Source organism: Bufo gargarizans, chromosome 5 (genome assembly GCF_014858855.1).
Source record: "Bufo gargarizans isolate SCDJY-AF-19 chromosome 5, ASM1485885v1, whole genome shotgun sequence".
Lineage (NCBI taxonomy): Eukaryota > Metazoa > Chordata > Amphibia > Anura > Bufonidae > Bufo > Bufo gargarizans.
In genome coordinates this window covers 464,513,425-464,540,982 of record NC_058084.1, presented here as the reverse complement: position 1 = coordinate 464,540,982, position 27,558 = coordinate 464,513,425, and the positions used below count along the sequence as shown (strand labels likewise).

Sequence of the window (27,558 nt, the reverse complement as noted above, 5' to 3'; positions counted from 1 at the left end):
GTACAGCGTGGCGGGAAGAAGACTAGGGAGGGTGAGTGAATCTGCCGACTGGCAACGCCATCTGGAGCTGGAAAGGTACGTTTATTATTTTTTTTTTTTAAATGTGTGATCTGAGGTCTGATTGGGGGTCCGATCTGAAGAAGTGCAAGGTGGGGGGTCTGATTGGATGCTGGGGGGGGGGGGGTCTGATCTGAGGCTGGGGGTTCTGATCTGAGGCTAAGGGGTCTGATTTGAGGCTAATGGAAGGTGGGGAGGGTCTGAACTGAAACTAATGGAGGCTGGAGAGGGTCTGATCTGAGGCTGATGTAGGCTGGGGAGTCTGATGGGCGCCTGATCTGAGGCTAGTGGAGGGTCTGATGAGGGTCTTATCTGAGGCTAGGGGGTCTGATCTGAGGCTGACAGACTGGGGGTCTGATGGGGCCTGTCTGAGGCTAATGGAGGGTCTAATGGGGGCCTGATCTGAGGATGGGGGTCTGATGGGGGTGTGATCTGAGGTGTAGGCTGGGGGGTCTGCTAGGAGGCTGATGGAGGTGGGGGGGGGGGGCAGATCTGAGGCTGGGGGGTCTGATGGGGGTGTGATCTGAGGTGTAGGCTGGGGTGTCTGATAGGAGGCTGATGGAGGTGGGGGGGCAGATCTGAGGCTGAGAAAGGGACAAAGGCAGGGACAGTTACGAAGGCAGGGAGAGTAAAAGCTGGGTGAACCCCTCTCTGGACCCCTCTGGGATGAGCTTGGCTGGCATTAATGCCAAATAAAGAAATAAAGAACTAAATATATAAGATTCTCAACTTAAAAATTACACTGCTATATTTAGCCAAAATGGCGCCTGTACTATATATAACATATATATAGTGCATACGCCATTTTGTACTGCAAGAATACAGCGCTCTGGCTTTTTTTTTATTGAAGCGCAATTTCTGTAACTTACCTCTAAGTCAATTATATGTTTGGCCAAATATAGCAGTAAAATTTTTAAGTTGAGAATTTTGTATGGCCCCCGAAAGATGTTACAAACATCCCTCGGCAGCAAAAAGGTTCCCCACCCCTGCTGTATGGTGACGCTCTGACCAACCTCGTTTATGGGGGTACTCCTCTACTGACACTTTTTTGGGGGATGCTGCTTGTCAGACACTGGTTATGGGTGCACTTGGTCTGACACGGTTAATGGCGGCATGCAGAAACTAACTGCACAAGGCACTAGAGCTGTTTTCCAAATACAAAAAATGGGAATTAGATGAGAGCAAAATGCGTTCATATCCGAAACTGCACTAAATGAAAAACTACCGTTAGGATCCCGGAAGCTGAACCGGTCACAGAGCGGCATTTCTCTGCCATTCAGATTCATCTACATCCCTACGCCAGATTTGGGCATAAAAAATGTTGCAAGACCCCTTTTAAAACACCCGTATGACAATATTTTGTCACATGGACTTTTTTACGCCATCAAGTGGCCTCAATGTCGGCCTCTGCATTTAAGGTGTAACATTTCCAGGCGTAAATGTTGGCAAAAAAATACTTCGCTCATGGAGTGGACTGCTGGAGGATGTGCCTAATTTATGATGTGATGTGGCGCAGAAGGGAATCGTAGACCATCGTAAACAGCCAGTCTTTGTAAATGACCCCCAGTCTGTACAGGTGATGTACAGGTGGGGGGCACCCTGACTGGAGCTGTGACCCGGAGCACTCACCTGCGAGTAGAACTGCTGCAGGAAGGGTTTCTTAGCTGCCGGCATCACAGAGTCGAGATGCGTCTGCAGAAATTCAAACTGTTCAGCCAAGAAAACCCTGAGAAAGAAGAACCCTTGTGGTTAGATGGTGGCGAAGCAGAGGATGCAGGTGCGGTACACGGGATTGGATGATTCCGACAATGGTTATTCATAGGTTTATGTTCTGGGGCCACTGTTTTACAGGTAAACACATTTCTAAGGCCTGCAGCAGTTTTTTAAGGATTTTTTTTAAGGAAAAAATACTTCTTTAATTTTTTTTTTATATTTTTTTTAAATTAACTTTACTAAACTCCCCAGTAGGGACCAACCTGAAATCCGCTGATTGCTTCCATAATACACTGCAATACTCCTTTATTGCAATGCATAATGCTCGTCAGTGCCACACTGACAGGCAGCCTATCAGGCCTAATGAGCTCGCAGACGTGGCAGACGCAGGGTGTAACAATGAGATGACAGACGGCGCTGGGAGTCACCGCTGATGGCTGCAGCATGTAACTGGTTAAACACCTGGCATCGGCACAGACAAAGCTCGTGCCATTCATCTGGAAGCAGAATAAAAATATACTTACAGGGACTCTGTAGCGACTACTCTCTGGGCGAGCCCATACAGGGTGTTACTCTCCGTTAGCGCCACCAGTTGGCTAAAGTGCGGACTCGGAACCTTCTCTTTCCTTTCTTCTCCCGGGGCCAGAGATCCCACGTTTTCACCTGCCACTTCCTACAACCAAACATTACAATGTGTGTTAATAGGAACCTTCACTGTCGCACGTTTCAAGTCACACGATTTCCCATATTTTGCAGCTGTCTTGTGATTCGAGTGGCTGCAGGAGGAATCATGCCAGATGAGTGCACGATGGGTAGGATTCGGGTGACTGAGTGCACCTCTCAAGAAAGTGGTTTCCTTCTTACCTCCCAGCAGCCTGTAGTCTTCCATTCCACGCACATCCTTTAACAAAAAATTCGGAACCGATTCCAGCTGCAGAGTAACATGGTAACAGGGAGGAGGGAGATGAAGCTGCAGCTACTCTTAGGGCTCGTTCACACGACCATTGGTGTCCCGTTCTCGTGATCCGCAATACACGGGCTCCGTTGTCATTCCGCATTACGGAAGCGGACCCATTCATTTCAATGGTTCCGCAAATCCGGAGATGCTGAACGGAAGCACGGAACACTACGGAGAGCTTTCTGGGGTTCCGTGCCTCCGCATTGCAAAAAGATAGAACATGCTCTGTCTTTTTTGCGGAACGGAGGGATCGCAGACCCATTTAAGTGAATGGGTCTGCGATCCCCAAGCGCCTTCCCCTACGGAAGGTGTCCGTGCATTGCAGACCGCAATTTGCGGTTCACAGCACAGGACACCAACGGTCGTGTGAACGAGCCCATACTGTGTCTCTGCGAACCTGCATGCTGTGAGAGGAGGAGGGGCAGACCTCTTATTGCCTTAAAGGGGTACTCTCGTTGTTACAAGCTATCCCCTATGCACAGGACAGGGGATAACCTACTTCTGGGACCCCCACCGATCACAAGAACGGGGACCCCGGGTCTCTGAAATGAACAGAGCAGCAGATTGGGCATGCAAGCTACCGCTCCATTCATGTCCATAGAGACGGCTGTACTCGGCCGTCTCCGATCTAACAGCTATCCTCTATCCTGTGTGTAACAAGCGGAATACCCCTTTAAAGTGGCCATAGCATTAGACTTTGCTGAGATCAGCTAAAGTGTATGAAATGCCCAGCTGACGTTCATTCGCCATATGTTGAGCATTTCAAAATGCCCCATCAAGGTCTGGCAATTGAAAACACATGCACGCCCCGGGTGAGCATGCACGTAAATGAGGAGCACGTCAGGAGCAGCTGATATCTAAGGTCACATCCACAAGTCCCAGAAATGCTTCAGTTTGTCGCAGATTTGGCACTGCAGGATTTCCATGCAGATTTCAGCAGATTTGCCGCAAACAATTCCCGACCTGTGTGGACATGCGCTAAGGAGGTATCGTGATTTTCTTGTTTTTCATTATTATTTTTTGAGAGGTACAATATAAATCCCGCAGTCAGGCATTTAGCATTCAGTCCCAGGATCCCGAACAAGGCGATGATGGAGCGGAAGCTGATTGCAGCGAGAGCTCGGAGATTCACATAATTGCTACTTCTCCGTCAAGAAGGCTCTAAGCATTTGACCCTCGTCTGGAGGAAATGCCGCCCGTGTGTCAGCAGCGAGTGTTTGCCAATTCAGGCTGTAACCAACTCGAGGGCCGAAAGAACGTAAAACATCCTCAAATACAAAGAGAGCAAAACCACGGCCCCAGAAATCTACTGCTCCCCCTACAATGTTATTTAAAGGGACCCCGTCCCATCTGCTGACACCTATGTTCTAGTGAATACTTGTGTTCCCCGTAAAATATCAATTCTGGAGCATCGATTCTTATAATTCTGTGCTGCGCTGTTCCTCTGCTATTCCTCTTAGGGGTGAGCAGGGACACCATCCCATTGTCAAAGAAATGTGTCCCTGACGTCTGTTACTGGGAGCCCTGACTGGAAAAAAGTTAGTGTGCAGGGACCCATGCCCTCCCAAAAAATAATTTTTATTTTTATTTTTTTAAATAAAACCAGTCAGTTTAGTCAGACATTTTTAATAGGAGTAAAAGCACAACACTGGGGAAACGTTTGCCCTCATGACAAGTCTGTTTTGGAAGATACTTGCCTTAAAAATAACATAAAACAACAATTCGGGAGCATCTTTTCTCAGAATTCTGAATTGTACCTACCTCTGTTATTCTTCTTGGAAATCTATGAATAAATTGACAACTGGGTGCTACTATCCCCCTTGTCCCCAGGGCGTGTCCTGATAGCGGCACACTATTACTGGAGACATCTGTGGTTTGCACACCACGCTACATACAATCCCGTCCCCCCGCGCCGCTTCCTATGATTCGCACTTAGAAGCATCAATGTAGAAACATTCCAAGGCACCACAAGTCCCAGAAAAAAAAAAAAATGTACTTTTATTCAAATCATCATTAAACTGGACTTTATCGAGTCAAAATTAGGAAGATCACACATCTGTATGAATAATAACATAATAATATAGAACGCATCCTCTTCCTCTGGTCACACCACGTACAGCACTATGGCTACACGGCACATCATGCGACACTCCAGCTCACATTACGCTGGGTTACGTCATGTACAGGTGCTGTTATATACAGTGTCTTCCTGCGCCAGGTGCTTGATGCGGAATAACGTCTGGGCATGCTGGGAGTTGTAGTTTTGCAACAGCTGGAGGCACGCTGGTTGGGAAACACTGGACTAGAAGACATTTTGTCCAGTTGACAGACAGTGGGCGCATCATTGGACTGAGACAAGCAGGATGGTCGTGCTGACCTAGCTGTTGGGAGCAGTGGGTATGTGACGGTACGCACCCGCTGTAAACAGGCTCCAGGCAGCCCAGACAGACACCAGTAGAGAGATTTGTTTGATCTGCTGACAACAAGCAGCCCCACAGTTTTGTTGTCCACCATCCAGACACAGGTGGTACCTTCATTACACCCTCCAGTCTCTGCTCGAACCGTTTACAGGAACTTAGCAGAAGAAAAATTTGGTGTCACTGCACCCATTACGTGTCCTGCCATTGACAGCCAGCCACTATCGCTTTCATTTGCAGAAACCTAAACTGCTACGTACTGGAACTCCAGGTCCTGATCGGGTTCCGATGACGGTCGGGTTCGGTACGGAGGCGTCGTGATGAGCTCTTCAATCCTGACTTTGCTGTGGAGCGACACACTGCCCCAACTGCAGGTGTGATGATCTGCGGAGCTGTCACATACGACAGTCGGTCACCTCCTAGTAGTGACACCAGGGACACTAACAGCTCAGCGATATGTGCAGGACGTCCTGACACCACATCTCAACTGGGATTTTTCAGCAGGATAATGCTCGCCCTACACACAGCAGAGGTTTCCCAGAAATGTCTCCTCAAGATTACAACACTTCCTTGGCTGCCCGGTCACCAGATTTATCACCAATCCAGTGTTTATGGGACCAGCTGGAACACCAGCTTCACCGACCTACGAGTGTGCAAGATCTACAGGCCCAGCAGTAACATCTGTGGGCAAATACCATACAGAATCTTATGCCTCTATGCCCAACCGTATCTCATCTTGTATCCAGACTAGAGGCCGTATCTCATCTGGTATCCAGGCTAGAGGCCGTATCTCATCTGGTATCCAGGCTAGAGGCCGTATCTCATCTGGTATCCAGGCTAGAGGCCGTATCTCATCTGGTATCCAGGCTAGAGGCCGTATCTCATCTGGTATCCAGGCTAGAGGCCGTATCTCATCTGGTATCCAGGCTAGAGGCCGTATCTCATCTGGTATCCAGGCTAGAGGCCGTATCTCATCTGGTATCCAGGCTAGAGGCCGTATGTCATCTGGTATCCAGGCTAGAGGCCGTATCTCATCTGGTATCCAGACTAGAGGCGCACAACAGGGTCCCAGAGCCTCCTTTTAATGGTAGTTTTCCTCCTTTCCTCTAATACTGTAATCACATTTATCATCATTACAGTCACACACAGGAAGCTTCATTCCTACATCTCCTTGGTGCGGTATTTGTTAGGCGAGTATATATTGCAGCGCTGAATGATATGCCTTGTATCCATGGTGCTGTACGGGTGACCAGAAGAACTTGGAGGGTGATCTGTTCACACTGGAGATCATGTAAATATCCATCTCATACAGATCTATGACCTTTCTATTTTTAGCTGAATAAAGACCCGGTGTGGCTAAAACATTGCAATTTTTGCTAATTTTATGAGAATTTAAATAAATGTAAGTTTTTATAGGCGTTCCGGTACCTTGGATTGTTTGTACGTTGTTGCACACCAAGATGGCGGCACATGTGGCGGGAGCAATAGGGAGGTATCTGAGGCTTCAGCACCGCCATGGAGGCATCTGTGACTGGCACAGTAGCATACAGGGTTGGTACTACACAGGTACCTGTGGACTGTGCAGTACTACAGAAGCATCCATGTCTGGCACACTACGGTGGGGGTATGTAGTTGGCGGTGGCATACCTATCTTCCACGAAGGCAGACCATGAGACTGAAATGCGACCTCGGAGGGAGGGGAGCTCAGCGCTGAACCTCCTTCCTTCTGTTCCTGACATGAAAACACTGCAATTTCATGCATCCGCCACCAGGGGCAGCTCGGTGCAAAGAGATTTCCACAGCTTCTATTGCAGTCAATGGTATCTGTTTAAATTCCTATGTGCTGAGCGCCCCCTAGTGGTGGCTGCAGGCAGACACTTTTTATAGTACACTGAGGGAAGCCAAAGACGGGGCTGTATGGGGGAGATTTATTCATGTATTTATGCCACTGGTGTGATCAGAGTGGGTGCCATATTTATGAAGTACCTGTTCCACTTTATCCAACATAGAAGTCAAGTAAAATGGACGAGGCAGAGGGCGACTTTTTTTTTTCTTCCAATTTTATTTTCTTCCTGTAGAGAGTCGCGCTTTGCATCCCTTATTGCCTGGGAGTGTTTGACACGTGTACTGGGAAGGAGGGCCCATATTAAGTTTTACTATAGGGCCCTGTGCATGTGGCAGTGACATATGTGGTTTTTGCACTATTATGGGGGCATCTGTGCCTGGCGTACTCTGATGGGGGGTACGTGGTTGGTGTATTATTATCAGCATCTGTAACTACAGGTCATAGGTTTCCAGGACAGAAGGACCCCTGTGCTCCCTCCTGCAGAAACTCCATGCCCCCACAATAAGGACATCGGCTTCCATATCGTTCACTCACCACGTCAATGAGACTTTCCTGAATCCTGTTCAGGGTAGTCCGCAGTCTGCTGCTGCTCAGGCCAAGCCCGGTGGATTCATACTGCAAGGATAAGACAACATATTACGGTATCTATAAGATGGGAGGCCTAAATAATACTACGAACTCCATGCAAATGACGTGAGCCCACCGGATGCTCCCAATCATGAGCGTGCCCTCTACCACCCTAGTATTACCTGCTAGGGGGCACTCTACTGGAGATCCATCACCAGAACCACCCTCACACCTCAGAGCAACATTCTTATGACCCCCACCCCCTTTTATCTTCACATGAAGAGAAGAGATCACTAGGAGACATTTTATATAAAAGCACATTAAAGGGCATCTGTCAGCAGTTTTGTCCCCATGACACTGGCTGACCTGTTGCATGTGCACTTGGCAGCTGAAGGCATCTGTGTTGGTCCCATGTTCATATGTGCCCGCATTGCTGAGAAAAATGAAGTTTTAATATATGCAAATGAGCCTCCAGGAGCAACGGGGGCGTTGTCTTTACACCTAGAGGCTCTGCTCTCTCTGCAACTGCCGCGCCCTCTCCACTCTGATCGTTTACACTGCTTGGTCCTGTCAATGAAAGTGCAGAGGGCGCGGCAGTTGCAGAGAGAGCAGAGCCTCTAGGTGTAATGGCAACACCCCTGTTGCTCCTAGAGGCTCATTTGCATATAATAAAACATTATTTTCACAGCAATGCGGGCACATATGAACATGGGACCAACACAGATGCCTTCAGCTGCCAAGCGCACGTGTAACAGGTCAGCCAGTGTCATAGGGAAGGACGTCAGGAGCGGCTATTAACAAGAAGACACAAGCTTTACGTACCGCATCATTTCTGCCGAAAAACGTGTATACGGCGTAAAGGTAGTAGTCGAAAAGCTGCGACATGCAGTGAATGACATCAAAGGCGATTGGCTTCAGTATGGTCATCATCTGCAGGTATTTTCCTATGCAAGAAGAAGAAGGAAAAGGTGCACTGATCAAAGATACAGCAGTGTCCAGATGTATTTGCAGTTTTTATGGGAAAATATTTTATGGGGGCACTACGCTTTATGTAGATCCATGGCACCTTGGCTCATGACAATTAGGGGAGGGCATCAATATCTATTTTTGCAATACCCCTTTAAAGAGCATCTGTCAGCAGGATCAACCAAAATAAACCAGGCAGGGATCCGTATATTACTTATATTAGGCTGTGTAACAAAGTTTGTGGAAGGAGTAATGGCAGCCATCGTTGTCACCCAGCCATGGACATTTGACACACTCAGACTTATTTTTGCCGGTGATTTTATTTTAAAGGGGTTCTCCCATGACTAATATAAAAAAAATGAAAATCAGACATCATATAGTACATGACAATCTCTTTCTAACAAAGCTAGAACCAGCCCTGTACCTCACATGGATCCAGAGATCTCCACATTCATTGCTCTGCTAGATTTATATCGAGCTGGCAGCTCAAGGGGAGGGTCTTTTCTGCTGCAGCTCAGGAGGCGTGTGCCATGCTCTCCCTATCACAGCTGAGGGGGCGTGCCCATGCTCTTACTATCACAGCTCAGGGGGCGTGTCCATGCTCTGCCTATCACATCTCAGGGGGCGTGTCTCAGCTCTCCCTATCACAGCTCAGGGGGCGTGTCTCAGCTCTCCCTATCACAGCTCAGGGGGCGTGTCTCAGCTCTCCCTATCACAGCTCAGGGGGCGTGTCTCAGCTCTCCCTATCACAGCTCACATTTCTGTAAACTGTCCTGACGAAGGGGGCGCTCCGCCCTTGAAACGCATTGACTTGAACTCAATAAAGGAATATTATCAATCCTGAGGATTCATCTATATGCAAGCAGCGCCGAAAAGTGGTCTCACACTTTTTTATTATCTTCTCTATACAACCTTTCCTGGAACTCTTTGGATTGAGACAGGAAGAGACCTAGACAGCAGCACGGCACTCCCTGATGCTGGTGGGGATAGATACCAGCTAAGGCATATACAGTTGTTGTGACTCCTCACAACAGCATCCGGTAAGCGAATTACGCACTATATCACTATATTATCTATAAGGCGATACCACACATGAGGCGCTGTGTTTTTTTTGTCTCTTTCTTGTTTATCACAGCTCAGGAGGCAGTTGAAGGTTGAAACTGAGCATGTGCGGCCTTCTCAGTGAGCAGGACAAAGAAATAAGAAAAAAAAAAAAACAGCAGGTGGCGCTATACAGATACATTTTATTAAATAACTCAGTGGCTAGACTAAATTTTTTATTGCATGCAATTACAAAAGTATTCAGATCCAGGTGCTGGTTTGAAAACTGTAGAATATTTTTCGTGGGAAAACTCCTTTAAGTGATTTTTAGTTGCAAAATATTTTTTTCATAAAATATCTTTATAGCGGAGCTGATACAATGCTCCAAATCCTCAAGGACATGAATCATTAAATTGTGGCTGCCTGAAGTCACCACTAGAGGGAGTTTAGGAGCCAAGTTCAGTGCATAAACAGTATGCGTTAAAGCTCCCTCTAGTGGTGGCAGCAGGTAGCCAGAAAATTATATTTTATATCTATGCAGGAGATTTGGAGCCCTGTATCAGAAAAATCTGGATGCTATAAAGATCGGTGAAGAATTTATTCAGCACAGAATGTAGAATTTATTTGGATTAAACGGCTGTTCAAAGGTGGACATTCACTTTAAGGAGAAATGTGCTAATGGTCTTATTTTGAAGAATCATTCGGTAAAATATGGATGGCATTTATCACAGGCGGTAATGTAGCTCTGTCCTCAGAGGTTAAATCCGAGACATCGGCTGAACATATTGTATTTGCTTTGAAGTGACATTTCTCTCTGACTTGAGGGAATTCTTCAGAAAGTTCTAATACTCACAGCCTTACGAGGTCAATAGCTGATGAGCCCCTTTAAATATATATTAGATTATTCTTGCCAGCGGCGCACATCTACAGGAGCACTATATTTATAGATGCAGAAAATGAATCTGGCTGATTATTAATTACTACCTGTATGTGACAAACCTTGTAATCTGCCATCGAGATAAAAATTAATCAGCCTCACAGTGCTCAGGGCTGTGAAGTGAGATTAAACAATGTTTGCAAATTTTCAGCGGAGGCGTAATATCTTTTAATATATCCAAAAATTGCTTGTAATGCAATAAACAAATCTTTGAGAAATTAATAAAATAATAACATATCATTAAATATTATATAATAGATCGAATGTAAACATATATTTGATATATTTCATTATTATATTTTAAATATTTATATTATTAAATATATAAAAAATAACTAAATAATAATAACAATAAGAAGATAAATAATAAAAACTTAAATATTAGAGGTGCTGTCCTGCAGGAAAAATTATTAGGTAAGGGATGGGTTAGGGTCCATTCATACGTCCACAAAATGGGTCCGGAATGTGCCGTCCGCATCCGCACAAAAATAGACAATAAAAGGCATTTTCTATGAGAGTGCCGACAATGTGCGGTCCGCAAAATGCCGAACGCACATTGCCGATGTCCGTGTTTTGCGGATCTGAAAAACACATACGGATGTGTGAATGGACCCTTAAAGTGATAGTCACCTCACCTGCTGCTCCCCATCTGAGGTTCACCGCTCTCCCGACACACAGAAAATGCACACTCTGACAAATCTTGGGTGGGGGGGGGGGGGGGGGGTCACCAATGTGACTGCTGATTGGCTGAGTGGGCATTTCGTGTGTTTTGAGACAAGACCAAGAAGAAAGGACTAGAAGTAAGCATCGGAATAGGAGCGCCTTGGGATCGGTAAATTGAGCATAGCTTTTTAATTTTTTTAAACCCTTTCCCAATAATCCTCCCATATTCTCCTTTAGTGCGTTTTCCGAGAATATAATTTTTTATTTTTTTTTTATAAGAAAAAAATAAAAATATACTCACCGATCACCACTGCTGCTGCTGCTGTTCCTGTACTGGTCTAGCCCCTGCTTCTCTCCACTTCCTGCCCCGTCTTGGCCCTTGACCCACTTAGCCAATCACTGGCCCTAGTGGTGACCAGTCTTACAAATGATTGGCTGAGCCCACCTTTCCTGACATTTCCAGCATGCAGAGTGCAGAGTGGTGGGAAGTGGACCAGTGTCAGAACAGCAGCGGCTGGGGATCCGTGTGGGTGAGTAATGCTTCCTCTTTTTTAACTATTTGAACCACTTTTTTGTATTCTAGGCGCAGAAAACCTGTTTAAATAATAATATGCATAATCAAAGTGATATTCCCGCCATAGAAAGTGTCCGGCATTAGAGGGGACCAGGAATGCACCTATCCTCAGAATAAAGGGGCTGCAGCACTAGAAAAGTTCTGTGGCCCCTTAACAGCTTTTCCAAAGGAAAAGTGTCTGATCGTCGGGGGTTCAAACGCTGGGGCCCCAGCCAATCAAAAGAACAGGGGCCAGTGCTCCAGACTTGAATGGAGTATATTCAATTCTATGGGACTGTTGGATATACCCGAGTACAATCACTTGGCTATCTCCGGCAGCCCCACAGGGCTGTGTACAAGCCCATTCAAATGGGGGAGCATAGGCCCCTGTTCCTGTGATGGGTTTGGGCCCCGGTGGTAGGACCCCCACCCAATAAGACGGTTATCCCGTTTCATGTGGATTCTGTCAAGTGCCTCCTCTTGGCTGAGAAGCTTCATATCGCACTACGAGGAGAGAAATCTGGACCATTATGAGGACGTTTGCATCATGTTCCTCTTAAAGGGGATGTCTCATGCAAAAAAGGGGATGTCTCATGCTAAAAAGTCTGTGTTTCATCGACCAGATGTGAGTCTGTAGAAGAGATATCATGCGTCTCATCTCTTATCAAATGTCTCCTTTATCCTTTATTTTTTGAAGTTTAGAAACTTCCCTGGGGGCAGCCATAGTGGAGACACACACTTCCTGCACTGTCTAGACAGCACTATACGGTGTGTGCACTTTGTGGCAGCTGCAATGAATGGGAGTCAATAGGCAGAGAAATGACATAAGGGAACACAGACTCCCTCGTTAACCAAGGAGCGACAGGGGAGCTGCATACAGGGCCTTATCTGTGTGTACCGTGTTATCCGGTGAGGCGGAGACGATGAATGAAGCAAACAGCACATTAATTAAATGACGACACAGTAGGAATATAATTAATCTTACAAGCAAATGCCGGTAAACATGGTGTCCTATATAATCCGACAGCCCCCTCCCCCATGATTACACTGCAGTAATTTCAATTTTCTAATTCAATAATAGACGCGTTTCCATTACCTGCCTGCCAGATTAAAGACGCAGGACACAATTAATAGGAAACGATAATTCATCGGGACGCCGCTTACTTACCCACAAGCCTTATTACGTTCAGCGTAGTGTTTGTCAGGATGGGAGCGTTCACCTTGTTCAGACTGTAATCGGATCTCTTGCGACTCCTCAGGGTCTCTCTGGAAACACTTCATTAAGACAAGATTGTGGTTAGGAAAGCTGGAGGCTATCAGTGACGGGGCCAAATAAGAGGAGCACAGGGGTTAAATATTCGAAGTTGGGGTAAACAGGTCAATTACAGAGGTGGGTAATGGACCAGAAGATCGTGGTAAATGATTTCATAAAATATTGTCAAAAGTCATATTAAGCTCTGCCACAACTAGCTGACCTGCTTGCTGATGGTTTCCAGGGAGCAACTTTTACCACTTGAAAGGTTTTCCTACTTTTGCCTGATAATAATATAAAGGCATGGACAAAAAGGACAGGCTTAGGGATCATGCACATGAACGGATTTTCTTTCCGTGTCCGTTCTTTTGCAGACCATATGCAGAACCATTCATTTCAATAGGTCAGAAAAAAACCAAAAACGGAAGTTACTCCGTGTGCATTCCGTTTCTGTATGTCCGTTCCGCAATAAAAATAAATAAATAGAACATGCCCTATTATTGCCCGCATTACGGACAAGGATAAGACTGTTCTATTAGGGGCCAGCTGTTCCGTTCCGCAAATAACGGAATGCACACGGACATCATCCGTATTTTGGACGGACCGCAAAATACATACAGTCGTGTGCATGAGCCCTAACACATGACCGTAATCAGAAACCATAAAACAGAACCCATAGCCTGCTATAGGTGCATGTTATAGCTTGCGGTGGCCATACACAGGACTAGACTGCCCCTTTAAGCTATTACAGTATATTTGTAACAATTCATTTTTTTTTTTTCAGGAGGTTACCATGACGATAAGCAGATCACAAAGTTTCAACCTGCAGGGAGACCCAGCAATGATCTCTAATCTGCAGGGAAACCTGGCAGTAACTGTGCAATTTCCCTGCAGCGCCACCACTGGGGGAAAAAAGTATTACATGGATCAAAATTAAAACAAAAGGCTGTCTATCTAAAGCCTGGAGATGTGGGGTCCTCCAAAGTGAGAGACTCTCTTTATAGACTCCACTCTGGCTCATAGATGAGGGTTTTCCGTGGGGAACCCCTGTCTGTTTAACTCATAATTTCCTAATAGAGGGTTTGAAATTGGGTTTTCTGTACCAGACGACCCTTACCAACATCCTATACCTAATGCTCGCTGATAACACATATTTCCAACTTTTTTTCCGCCAGATTTTCTGGTCCTGCCTCCTTTATAGGACAAGCGACCATCGCACATTATGGGGTGCTGTCACCTTTTTGACGGTGCATCTCCAGTCTGCTCATCAACATAATCCCTCTTTAGTTCTTCGGGGACGTCGCTGTCACTGTCGTACTCCTGATAAGCACTTTTCTCCAGCTCGTCGGATTCGTACTGTGAGAGAAGATGTTAGGACTGTTCACACCAGAAAAACATCTGGGCAGCGAGACATGACCCCCCCCCCTCCCAGTAGTGGCACCACAGCTCTGGATGGGGTTTACACCAGAAAAACATCACCTGCCTGCGGGGCAGCGAGACATAACCCCCCCTCCCCCCCCCCAATAGTGGCACCACAGGTATGGATATGGTTTACACCAGAAGAAGATCACATGCCTGCGGGGCAGCACGACATGACCCCCCTCCCCAATAGTGGCACCACAGCTATGGATGGGGTTTACACCAGAAGAAGATCACATGTCTGCGGGGCTGCACAACATGACACCCCCCCCCCCCCCCCAGTAGTGGCACCACAGCTATGGATGGGGTTTATACCAGAAGAAGATCACATGTCTGCGGGGCTGCACAACATGACCACCCCCCCCCCCCCCAGTAGTGGCACCACAGCTATGGATGGGGTTTATACCAGAAGAAGATCACATGCCTGTGGGGTGGCGAGACATGACCCCCCCCCCCCCCCAATAATGGCACCACGGGTATGGATATGGTTTACACCAGAAGAAGATCACATGCCTGCGGGGCAGCACGACATGACCCCCCCTCTCCCCAGTAGTGGCACCACAGCTATGGATGGGGTTTATACCAGAAGAAGATCACATGCCTGTGGGGTGGCGAGACATGACCCCCCCCCCCCAATAATGGCACCACGGGTATGGATATGGTTTACACCAGAAGAAGATCACATGCCTGCGGGGCAGCAAGACATGACCCCCCCCCCCCCCTCCCCAGTAGTGGCACCACAGCTATGGATGGGGTTTATACCAGAAGAAGATCACATGTCTGCGGGGCAGCACAACATGACCCCCCTCCCCAATGGCACCAAAGCTATGGATGTGGTTTACACCAGAAGATCACATGCCTGAAGCGAGACATGACCCCCCCCCTCCCAATAAATGATCTTCAGGCTACATATGACAAGGAGTTAGAGAGGAAGAAAAAGAGCTGAAGACAAGGACAAGTACTGATGACATTCCCCTACATGGCACTGGTTTTTATGAAGGTTTTCCTGCTCACGAATAAGAGCGATTTGACTATCAAACCCCAAAGAGCAGAACAACACCCAGGACCTCATAAATGTGGAGGAAGGAAGGGGGAGAGGGGGGTCGATTGAGTTCTGATGAAAATACAGGAGATGCCACATTGGGGGCTCACACTGAAAGGTACCAGTGCTGGTTGGATGAGCGGCCACAGCTTGTGGAGTTCTTTTTGGAGCACCGTGACTTCTTTAACTACTGTCACAATATGAACATGATCGATTGATCTATGTAATCTATCCCTCATATCTATCTATATATCTATCTCATATCTATCTCTATCTCTCATTTATCTCTCTCATACCTATTTCCCATCTATCTATCTATTATCTATCAATCAAGTGCAGCTTCTGGGCCAGGAGGACAGTTGACGTACACTGAGAACAATTGACATTAATTCATTTTAAATGATACAATTCCCAGGAGTGTGATCCTCCGATTCCTCTACATTCGCAAAGTGATCAGTCGCTCTCATACTAGTCACTCACCGCAAAGAGAAATAGTACCCCTGAATCCCAACAAAGGCCTCTCAGCTAAGCCAGTTCTCTGCTCTGCGGTGATGGGTGGCAGTGATCCCAAAACAGTTGGCTGCAGATCACTGATTGATAGGATAGCTGCCTCCCAAATGGTAACACCAAAAGGACATCTTTCTTTTTGCGAAGGGAGCTAATTTGCATATATTTTGCACAGCCTCTAAGGCCTCTGACACGAGGAGGAATAGTACGTCCAAGCTGATCTTACCCCATTTGAAGCCAGAACATCCTCCGTTTCATCGTCTTTCAATTCGGATTGTATCTCAAAAGGATTCCCTCCACTGGTGTACTGCTCAAATAATGACACGGCAGCAGAATCGGCTGAAGTGGCCTGCTTACTTGGTGACATGGACGGAGAGCGGGATTGTCCCAAACACTTAAATTCCTGTGAGTGGGGGGAAAATGAAAACTTACTGATGTAAATGCCAATAACTTTCCAGAACTTGCGGACGGCAGACACCACATTGGGAGGCAAATGCTTACATAGTGGGAAGTTATTGCCTAGCTGCTCTCCCTAAATTAGGAGGCCGGTTGGCACAGAGAGAGGTATCATATAGACTGGGTTCCCATCCAGACTGAGATCACCATGCCGTGGTGGATGGGCACAAATAACTTTACCTCATTATTATTATTATTATTATTATAATTCTAAGTACCTCAGAATTGTTTTATATAGTGAATATAGCATGAGTTCATATATTATGTGTTATATTCTGTGTTTGAGTGCATTTGCATTGTGTTCAGCCATGGTGACAAGCACTTGATTAGTGACTTAATTTTGCAGCACGTGCTGATTTTTGTTTTTGCAGTATTATAGTAGTTATATTCCTGTACATAGGAGTCAGTATTATAATAGTTATATTCTTGTACATGAGGGCAGTATTATAGTAGCTATATTCTTGTACATAGGAGCAGTATTATAGTAGTTATATTCTTGTACATTGGAGGCAGTATTATAGTAGTTATATTCTTGTACACGGGAGCAGTATTATAGTAGTTATATTCTTGTACATAGGAGGCAGTATTATAGTAGTTATATTCTTGTACATAGGAGCAGTATTATAGTAGTTATATTCTTGTACATAGGAGCAGTATTATAGTAGTTATATTCTTGTACATATGAGCAGTATTATAGTAGTTATATTCTTGCATATAGGAGCAGTATTATAGTAGTTATATTCTTGTACATAGGAGCAGTATTATAGTAGTTATATTCTTGTATATAGAGGGCAGTATTATAATAGTTATATTCTTGTATATAGAGGGCAGTATTATAGTAGTTATATTCTTGTACATAGGAGGCAGTATTATAGTAGTTATATTCTTGTATATAGAGGGCAGTATTATAGTAGTTATATTCTTGTATATAGAGGGCAGTATTATAGTAGTTATATTCTTGTACATAGGAGGCAGTATTATAGTAGTTATATTCTTGTATATAGAGGGCAGTATTATAGTAGTTATATTCTTGTATATAGAGGGCAGTATTATAGTAGTTATATTCTTGTATATAGAGGGCAGTATTATAGTAGTTATATTCTTGTACATAGGAGGCAGTATTATAGTAGTTATATTCTTGTATATAGGAGGCAGTATTATAGTAGTTATACTCTTGTACATAGGAGTAGTATTATAGTAGTTATATTCTTGTACATAGGAGCAGTAGTATAGTAGTTATATTCTTGTACAAAGGAGGGAGTATTATAGTAGTTATATTCTTGTACATAGGGGCAGTATTATAGTAGTTATATTCTTGTACATAGGAGCGGTATTATAGTAGTTATATTCTTGTACATCGGAGCAGTATTGTAGTAGTTACATTCTTGTACATAGGAGCAGTATTATAGTAGTTATATTCTTGTACATAGGAGCAGTATTATAGTAGTTATATTCTTGTACATAGGAGCAGTATTATAGTAGTTATATTCTTGTACATAGGAGCAGTATTATAGTAGTTATATTCTGGTACATGGGATCAGTGTAGTTTGATATGCAGTATAAATTTGCAGCATTTTGTGGTTGTTTCCTCCCGTAAATTACAATAGCTTCTAACATAACCTTTATGGTGATTATGTTAACGACATAATTTATAGTGACTGGATCCATGATGTTTATTTTAATAGGATGAGTGTTGTTTTGCAGCATGTACCAGGATGACAGTGAAGCCTCCATGATCATTTACTGTAATCTCTTTTACCTTTTAAATCAGAGGGACATGAACAATATGATGTAGAAATCATTACTGCGCCCATCACTGTGTCAAAAGTGAATAGCCAACTCGGCCATTACTCATTAATATTCTAAGAAAACATTGTTATTTCTTATCCTGAATGTTAATGTATTTTTCAGAATTACTAACTCTCCTAAAAATGTAACAATTGGCCGTCTGCCCAGCAAAATATCCTGCGATTTATAGGAGAGCAGGCGTTCCTGTGAAGTAATGTGGAATAAGCGATTTCTGTAGCCAGAGATGTCGGACAAGTGGCCTGCTTGGGGAATGTTTCAGTCAAGAAACCCGCAGTTTTATGCGTTTTTTGTAAAACATTGCTGTGGATACAAAGTTGCCTGAAGGTGGTCACTACTGTAACCTATTCGGCAGGATTTTTCCATTCTTCAGGTTGCCTGTTCTTAGTAAATACATAGGGGTGTGTAGGTGCACTCACTTGGCAAGGCGTGTAATCTGTGTCTTATAAGGTGTCACTTTCTAACAAAAAATTAGTTGAAAACAAGATTTTGGCCCTTTCGTTTCTGGACAAGACTGTGTAAATTCTGCAAATATTAAACTTTTATTTTAGGAGGTAGCGGACCTCGGAACACATCAAATGAAGTGTCCAGCACTGCGCTGTCTCTAGAAAACCCCAACTTTATAATAGCAGGGTAGTAACGCTGACACGTTTCGGGCTACACCGGCTCTTTCTCAAAGCTTTGAGAATGAAAACTATAATAAAGTTCTGTTTTTTGTTGAGACATGGCTATGCACTTTGTATTGGAGCTCTAACTTCTCCTTTGCAGGGGATTTCTAAAACAGATTCTGCTGTAGCTGGTGACAAGAGCCGCTGGCGTCAAAGGGATCGTCTCACTTTAGCAAGTGGCATCTATCATGTAGAGAAAGTTAATACAGGCCACTTACTAATGTATTATCACCCATATTGTCTCCTATGCTGGCCGATTCATTTTTCCATCACATTATACACTGCTAGTTTCCACGGTTATGACCGCCCTGCAATCCAGCAGCAGTGGTCGCGCTTGTACACTGTAGGAAAAAGTGCCGTCCTATGCGCACTCCCGCGGTCCCAGCCACCAGGTAGGCCGGAGCTTTTTCCTATAGTGTGCAAGTACGACCACTGCTGCTGGGTTGCAGGGTGGTCGTAACGATGGACACAATATATGTGTATAATGAGATGGAAAAATAAATCCAGACGTTTACTAAAGAATCAATACTTAATATTGTGATTTGTAATATAAGAAAAGTTAACTGCCTGAGAGAAAATCGCTTTTAGGCTACTCTCACACTAGCGTTTAATTTTCCGGTATTGAGATTCGTCATAGGAGCTCAATCTGGAAAAAAACGCTTCAGTTTTGTCCACATTCATTGTCAATGGGGACAAAACTGTACTGAACTGAACTGAACGGAATGTTATTGAAACACGTCGAGAGGTGGGTCTGAACGCGTCTCTTATTAATACATTTTATTAGCCTAATAGCGAGCATAGCTTGACCTCCGGACACCTATATTAAGGGCTTATCAAAAGAATATTAAGCCCTGATCCCAAGGGTCTGGGTCCAGGGTCGAGGACTATAGGCAGCGGCTGATCGTTCATGCTGTAGCCGCTGATATTAGTCCTCAATTGTACGCTAGTAGTACCTTGCCATCTGGTCTGCAATTGCATACCCTGGCAACTTTGTATTAGCCTACACCTGAGCATTTTAGGCAAATGTCAATTGGGCGTTGGTGTTTGGACTAGTATTGCGGAGAACGGCATTTAAATATATAACCGCTCAGCAATATAGCCCACAGTACGCTAATTGCACACTGCACCCAGGTCTCTGCAATAGTTTGCACAACAATTATCAGCTGAGTCCTTATCCACTATCAGGACTCCACTTTATAGGATTGTGCTGTTTGGGGTGGCAACCAATAGGTTGTAAATCCAGCCAGCAGAGGAGACAATACGGACAATCACAATGCATTAGTAAGTGACTTGTATTAACTTTCTCTACATAATAAATGCTATTTGCTGAAGTGAGAGGACCCCTTTAAAGATGTTGTGCAAGAATGTGGGGAGGGGGGGTTTGGCAACTTCCCCAGACCTTTAATCTTTTGGCCGGACCAGTAAAGTGAAGCTTACTTACCTGCTTCCCGGCTCTGACTCCCCGCTGCTGCTTCTTCTCTTTCAGGCCTACGATGCTCCACTCCTCGAACATCCGGTTTGATGTTGTCTGCAGCCAATCACTGACTGTGGCGGTGACCGGCTCCCCTTACGTCATGGCAAATGGTCAGACGATGGATCCAGTCTCTGGCGCAGCCCAGTGATTGGCTGTGCCGATGTGAAACCGGATGTTTTAAGAGAGTGAGCCCAGGAGAGCAATGCAGGCCGGGAGGAGAAGGAGCGCCGTGAAGCAGGTGTGTAATCTTCCATTTAGAGGTCCGCCCAAGTGAGGGGGTTTGCCAAACCTCCCCCTATTCTTGTACAACCCTCTTAAGTTTTCATAGTTTGGAAAAGACATGGAAAAGCTATAAACATTGCATTTTTTTTTTTTTTTTTCACAATTACATTTTGATGCAAAATTACATGAAGGTGCCCGTGAGTGTAAAGCATTGGATATAAATTTGACAATGGGCTGGGCATCAAGTGTACGAGGGTATAAAGTGATATCACAAGTGTGAACAATGTCCCAGCTACCAAAGGTGGAAGGCTACTTTCACATCTGCGTTTTCCTTTCCGGTTTTGAGATACGGCAGAGGACTTCAAAACCGGAGGAAAACGCTTCCGTTTTGTCCCCATTCATTGTCAATGGGGAAAAAACTGAACAAACCGGAACAGAGTGCGTCAGAATGAATTCCAGTCAGGTTTATTGCGTTCCCATCAGGGACGGATTGGTGTCACCGCCAGCTCTGTGAGAAGATCTGGCAGACGTTCTTCTCTACCTACTGTATGATGTTTTTTGTTTTGGTTTCACTTTCTCATCTCCTTTCCTTCTCCCAGCTGTCACCTATTTACACTGATTGTCTCCCTTTATATTCCCTCCCATACTGCCTCACTTTGCGGTTTATACTTCTTCCCTGATGTTTACTGCTGGAGGCTGCTTCTCCTGATTCCTCAGATAAGTCTGTTTCCTTTATTTGTGTTTTCTTCCTGGCTTGATTGTAGGTGACCCCGACTCCGTCCGTATTAAGTGCAGGGAACGGTGGTCGTGTCCCCTCACTATTATAGGGTTTTCAGGTGTCACATAGTAAAAGGTACGAGGGCATGCAATCGTCTACCATAAAGACCTTTGCATGGGCATAGCAGTCAGGGAAAGTCTAGGGGTTTTATAGGGCTCACCCATATGCTCCTTAGTTTGGGATCAAGTCAGTCGGATGTTTATTTATAAGTTCCACCTTTCTGCAACACCATCCGTGACATTTGGCCATAGACCTTACAGGGAAATTTCCCGGTGAGTCAATGTCTAGAGGGCTGCCTGGGCCTTCCTCCTCGCCAGTGGAAGTTTTGGGGATGTATTTTGTGCTGCTGGCGGTATTTTGTGATGGACTGTGGTGTTTGGCTCTGTTAGGGCGGTATAATGTGCCACAATATGGTAGTGCTGGCCCTGCCTTCCATCAATTTGGACCCAACTACAAAACAGGGCCACTTTTAGTAATTTTTTCCAGGGCCACTTTAAGTTCCCTGTCCCCCCTGGTTCCCACACCGGACACAAATCCGCTGCAACTGAACATGATCCGGCACCAAAAACCATGTCAGTCAACGGTGGTGGATCTGTTTTTTTCGGACATGGAAAAACCGGATCGGGCGGTCATTGACTTACAATGGTTTTAGTTCATTTTCGATATAATACAACCAGATCCATTCTGAAAGGATACAGCCAGTTGTATTATTCAAACGGATCTGTTTTGCTGTGGGTTTGAGATCCTCTGCCAGATCTCAAAATCGGAAAGGAAAACGCAGAAGTGAAAGTAGCCTAAAATGTCCAGAAATCCCTGGTAGCAAAAAGGTTAACATTCTAAATAAACTTCCCATGTGAATAGTAACATGTGGCACAAGACAGGACTACAGGATCAGACTACACAGGGTTTGTTTGTAGTCTGTAACCATGGCAACAGCTCCACATAGCAGCGATATATAAACAAAACTAGGATATTTTTAATTAATATTATTATTATTTTTTTTTTTTATTGCTTTAAGATAATATTTCTGAGTTTTCCTTCTACGCAAATGGCAGTGGTTTGGCTTCAAGTCACTAGTAAAGACCGACAGGTTTGCAAAGGGGCTGTATACCCAAAACAATATTAAAATTTTAAAATCACCTCTAATTGGAAAGTTGCTCCACGTTTTAATTTTAGATGCACCGGCGCAATAGAAAAGTCTACACGCCCAAATATTGCTATTTAAATACCGCAATCACATTTAAACATAAATCACTCACGTGTAACTGTAATATGCTAAAACTGGATTTGACCGGGCAAAGCTCCCAGGTCTCATTTTCGAGGAACATTCGGAGCTCTTCAAGGCGTGTTCTAAAAAAAATCGTTGAAAAATTGTTTAAAAATAAAAACACTAAAAGATACAAAACAGTATAAAAGTTTATGAAGGGCTTGTGCTGCAAGCATAAAATCTTCGGAACGGAAGATGAATTAATTATTGGTACTGTGGAAATGGCTCAAAAAGCATAATGAGCGATTCATGGGGCGCAGCGAGGGTTAAACACTGCAGAGATTTCACATTCACTGAATGCACTTCACCTGCAAAATGACAATTCATTAACCTTTCCAAACCGGGCACCCGGGAAGCGTTCTGCGCCCCCAGCCTCCTGCGCACACAGTTTTAAGCAAGCATTCTGATTAGGCAGAGAGTTACAGTAACCGGCAAATATAAATATACCGCCGCTTATCACAGAAGAGGAGAATTTCCAGCTCGACCACATAATGACGCACATTAACAGTGTATTTTTGGTCACACAAAGAGTGGAAATTGTATTTGCCAAAATAAGAAAATCACGTCCCTGAGCCGTCACCGCATGTTAGAAAGAGCCACTTAATGATAAATTCATGAGAAGCGGCCAATTACCTCTAATTAAAAGGGGAAACCATGACTTTTAATTAATTTGATGCAGAACAGTCTGAATAATGGAATAAATTAAAAGAACCTGTCTGGGATTGCAACAGATAAGGCTCCGTTTTTATATTTCTTCTTCCAGAACCAGCGCCACCCTTGTCAATGGGCTGTGTCTGGTATTGCAGGTCAGGCCCTTTCACCTGCATAGGGACGAGCTGCAAAACCAGACAAGGTCTAAGGACAGGAGAGGAGCAGTTTCTGGTCCTATCAAACCATTTAAAGGGGTTGTGTCATGAAACATATTCTACATTTTTCAAACCAGCCCCTGGATCTGAATACTTTTATAATTGCATGTGATAAATTTACATGTAAATTTAGTATAGTCAGTGAGGTATTCAATAAAATGTATCTGTATAGCGCCACCTGCTGTTTGTTCTTTTCCTTATTTCTTGTTTGTCTCACTGAGGTGGTCGCACATGCTCAGTTTAAATCTTCAACTGCCACCAGCCATGTGTTCTGTTAGAAGCTGTGACAGTTACAGGGAGGGTGCGGCAGCAGAAATGACGCCCCCCGAGCTGCAGCAGAAATGACGCCCCCCGAGCTGCAGCAGAAATGACGCCCCCCGAGCTGCAGCAGAAATGACGCCCCCCGAGCTGCAGCAGAAATGACGCCCCCCCGAGCTGCAGCAGAAATGACGCCCCCCCGAGCTGCAGCAGAAATGACGCCCCCCCGAGCTGCAGCAGAAATGACGCCCCCCCGAGCTGCAGCAGAAATGACGCCCCCCCGAGCTGCAGCAGAAATGACGCCCCCCCGAGCTGCAGCAGAAATGACGCCCCCCCGAGCTGCAGCAGAAATGACGCCCCCCGAGCTGCAGCAGAAAGGACACACACCCTGAGCTGCAGCAGAAAGGACACACACCCTGAGCTGCAGCAGAAAGGACACACACCCTGAGCTGCCAGGCTGAAGATAATCTAGCAGAGCAATTGGAGCAGTGAATTCACAAATCTCTGGATCCATGTGAGGTACAGGGCTGGTTCTGGCTTTGTTAGAATGAGATTGACATTTACTATATGATGTCTGATTTTCATGTTTTACATCAATCATGGAATAACCAATTTAAGACACAGAAGAGATCTGGATACTAAATAATTCTCTTGATATTCAAGGTTAAAGGGGTTATCCCACGATTGATGTAAAAAATTTAAATCAGACATGATATAGCACATGACGATCACTTTCTAACAAAGCTAGAACCAGCCCTGTACCTCACATGGATCCAGAGATCTCCCATTCACTGCTCCAATTGCTCTGCTAGCCTGGCAGCTCAGGGGGCATGTCCTTTCTGCTGCAGCTCTCTCGCTATAACTGACACAGATTGCAACAGCAACATATGGCTGGCGACAGTTGAAGATTTAAACTGAGCACGTGCGACCACCTCAGTGAGACTGACAAAAAATAAAGAAAAGAGCAAACAGCAGGTGGCGCTATATGGATAGATTTCAGTGAATAACTCAGTGGCTATACAAAATTTTTAATTCTATGCAATTACAAAAGGATTCAGAACCAGGTGTTGGTTTGAAAACTGTAGAATATGTTTCATGGCGCAACCCCTTTAATTCCTGTTGGTGTAAACTCCTGTGGCCCAATAGGCTGCTTGGTGTTCCCATGCTTGGACTAGCATGTAGTGCGCAAACGCAGCCCACGCTGCTGCATTTCAGCGCTGGCTGTAACCCCTAGAGAGGAGCAGTGTATAAATAGAAGGAATATGGAAGCCAGTGCAGACCAGAGAACAGCGAACATGCATCCTCTGCCCTGCCAAGGAGAACCTCCCCTGACCACATGGACCAAATTTCATCGGAGGCTTTTCCTGTGCTTCCCTTCTCTTCTGGAATTCTCTCTCTCCCATTCCTTCTCCAACCCCTTCAAACAGTCACTGAAAACTTTCCAAAAACCGCACAGACTGCCTCCACCTGACTTGTCTAGAGCTGCTTATTCTGTTGCCTGATCTCTTGTACCTGCTCCCTATTCCTTATAGATTGCAAGCTCCTATGGACAGGGCTTATACAAAACGGATTATACTAATTGCATCACAAAGATAGAGTGGTCACACAAATCCTATACATGGACTCTCATTTGGAAACTACAACTGATAGGCCATCAGTATCCGAGTGGTGGGGGTTCAACACCCGAGACCCCCGCCGATCAGCTGTTTCTCCGTGCTCGCCAAGCACAGCACCGTACATTGGATAGTGGCTGTACTTGGTATTGCAGTTCAGTCTCATTCACAAGCTGCTCCCAGGCCACGTGATCACTGACCTAGGTAAAGTAGAAAAAGGGCCGGGGCGCTCACGCAGCTGATCGGCAGGGGGTCCGGGTATTAGACCAGAGGATAGTTCATCAGTAAAGAAAATTCTCGGAAAACCCCTTTTATTCAATTCGAGACAGCAAAAAAAATGTTTGTACCAGAAGGTAGGTGTATATAAAGTATCGGGAATGTGTCACTTACCTGTGATAATTCTTAAAATAGTTCACACTCTGCTTCCTAATGGATTCTTGCAGGACCTCAGATTTGCTGCCACAGAACTCCTCCCCGACCTGCATAAGCCTGGATGGGGGACACGAGGACAACATGTCAGCAATCATTTGCCGTGCAGAACATGTGTTAACGAGATTTGCTTTAGTCCATATTGTTGGCAAGAATGTATAATTAATACGATACATTTTCATACTAGTAAAAACGTACTTCATGGTCTAAGATAATGAAGTAGTTAATGCCATTAGGCCTGCTGGCCTAGGGAACGGTCTCGAACCTTGGTGGTCTAAAGTCAAAGAGGAGGTGGTAATTATATACCCTGGTGGTCTAGGGTAGAGAAGGTGTTAAAATCTGGTTGTTAGTGCCAGAAGGGTGACTGATATTTTATTCCCTAGTGGTCGAGGGTAAATTTTGTTCTATGGTGGTCTAGTGTAAAATAGGGGGCTAAAACCTGGTGGTCTAGGGTATATTAGGGTTTTAATAGCTGGGGGTCTAGGGTATATTAGGGTTTTAGTACCTGGTGGTCTAGGGTATATTAGGGTTTTAGTACCTGGTGGTCTAGGGTATATTAGGGTGTTAAGATTGTATTCCCTGGTGGTCTAGTGTAAAACAGGGTGTTAATACCTGGTTGTCTAAGGAATGTTAGGAGGTTAACATTTCATTCCATTTCCATATTGCTCTAGTGTAAAATAGGAAGTTAATATCTGGTGGTCTAGGTTATATTAGTGGTTAATATTTTGTTCCCTGGTGGTCTAGTGTAATATAAGGTTTTAATACCTAGTGATCTAGAATATATTAGGGGGTTACTATTATATTTCCTGGTGGTCTAGTGTAAAATAGGGTGTTAATACCTGGTGGCCTAGAGTATACTAGGGGTTAATATTTTGCTCCCTGGGGGTCTAATGTAGTTTGGGGAACGTCCCTGAGAAGAGCCCCGTCCCCGAGAAGAGCCCCGTCCCCGAGGAGAGCCCCGTCCCCGAGGAGAGCCCCGTCCCCGAGGAGAGCCCCGTCCCCGAGATGAGCCCCGTCCCCGAGATGAGCCCCGTCCCCGAGATGAGCCCCGTCCCCGAGATGAGCCCCGTCCCCGAGATGAGCCCCGTCCCCGAGATGAGCCCCGTCCCCGAGATGAGCCCCGTCCCCGAGATGAGCCCCGTCCCCGAGATGAGCCCCGTCCCCGAGATGAGCCCCGTCCCCGAGATGAGCCCCGTCCCTGAGATGAGTCAGGGACAGGACTCATCTCAGGTTAATTTGCATATTATCAAATCGTTTTTTTGACACAATAAAAGCACACAGAGCTATGGGGACTGGATATTGCGGATGTGCTAGCGGCCATCTACCAACCCATATCCTCAGCTCTATACCCCAAATCCCGGAAACAGGTTCCCTTTAAGGGCATTGGTAAAACACAGTACAAGGCAGGAGGTGATGGACCATATTATCTTGATATACATCCCTAAAATAGAATACATTATGTGATTTCCGACATTTGGAGCCTTGAAAAGATGCCAGGGATGGGAACATGGGATTATCTCACAGAGGAAGACCTGCAATAACATTATTAAAGGCATGCATGTCCTTTGTGGCCGTCCAAACCCGTAAAGCAGTCCTATGAATGGGAAGTAATATACCGGGGATGAACTCCATTGAAAGTCAATAGGGGACGGATCCATTTTCTAGTGTGTCCGAGAAAACGTAACTGAACACAGCGGAATGCTCCAAAATGCGTCCTCATACTGGAGAGCTGCGGTTTTCTTTCCGTCATGGGATCCAGAGCAAATAGACACAACAGAAAACA

At 45.2% G+C, this 27,558-nt stretch overlaps 1 protein-coding gene across 1 annotated transcript in view; it reads right to left on the bottom strand.

The window, feature by feature from the left end:
* VPS50 (VPS50 subunit of EARP/GARPII complex) overlaps positions 1 to 27,558 on the bottom strand; it is a 174,515-nt gene that overhangs the window by 15,629 nt on the left and 131,328 nt on the right. The window contains exons 16-24 of the mRNA XM_044293698.1: positions 25,737 to 25,835; positions 22,602 to 22,692; positions 16,165 to 16,341; positions 14,208 to 14,326; positions 12,887 to 12,993; positions 8,381 to 8,502; positions 7,526 to 7,606; positions 2,295 to 2,443; positions 1,687 to 1,783 (exon numbers count right to left, since the gene is read on the bottom strand). Of these exons, the coding sequence (XP_044149633.1) occupies positions 1,687 to 1,783; positions 2,295 to 2,443; positions 7,526 to 7,606; positions 8,381 to 8,502; positions 12,887 to 12,993; positions 14,208 to 14,326; positions 16,165 to 16,341; positions 22,602 to 22,692; positions 25,737 to 25,835 (1,042 nt within the window). The remainder of the gene's footprint in view (positions 1 to 1,686; positions 1,784 to 2,294; positions 2,444 to 7,525; positions 7,607 to 8,380; positions 8,503 to 12,886; positions 12,994 to 14,207; positions 14,327 to 16,164; positions 16,342 to 22,601; positions 22,693 to 25,736; positions 25,836 to 27,558) is intronic.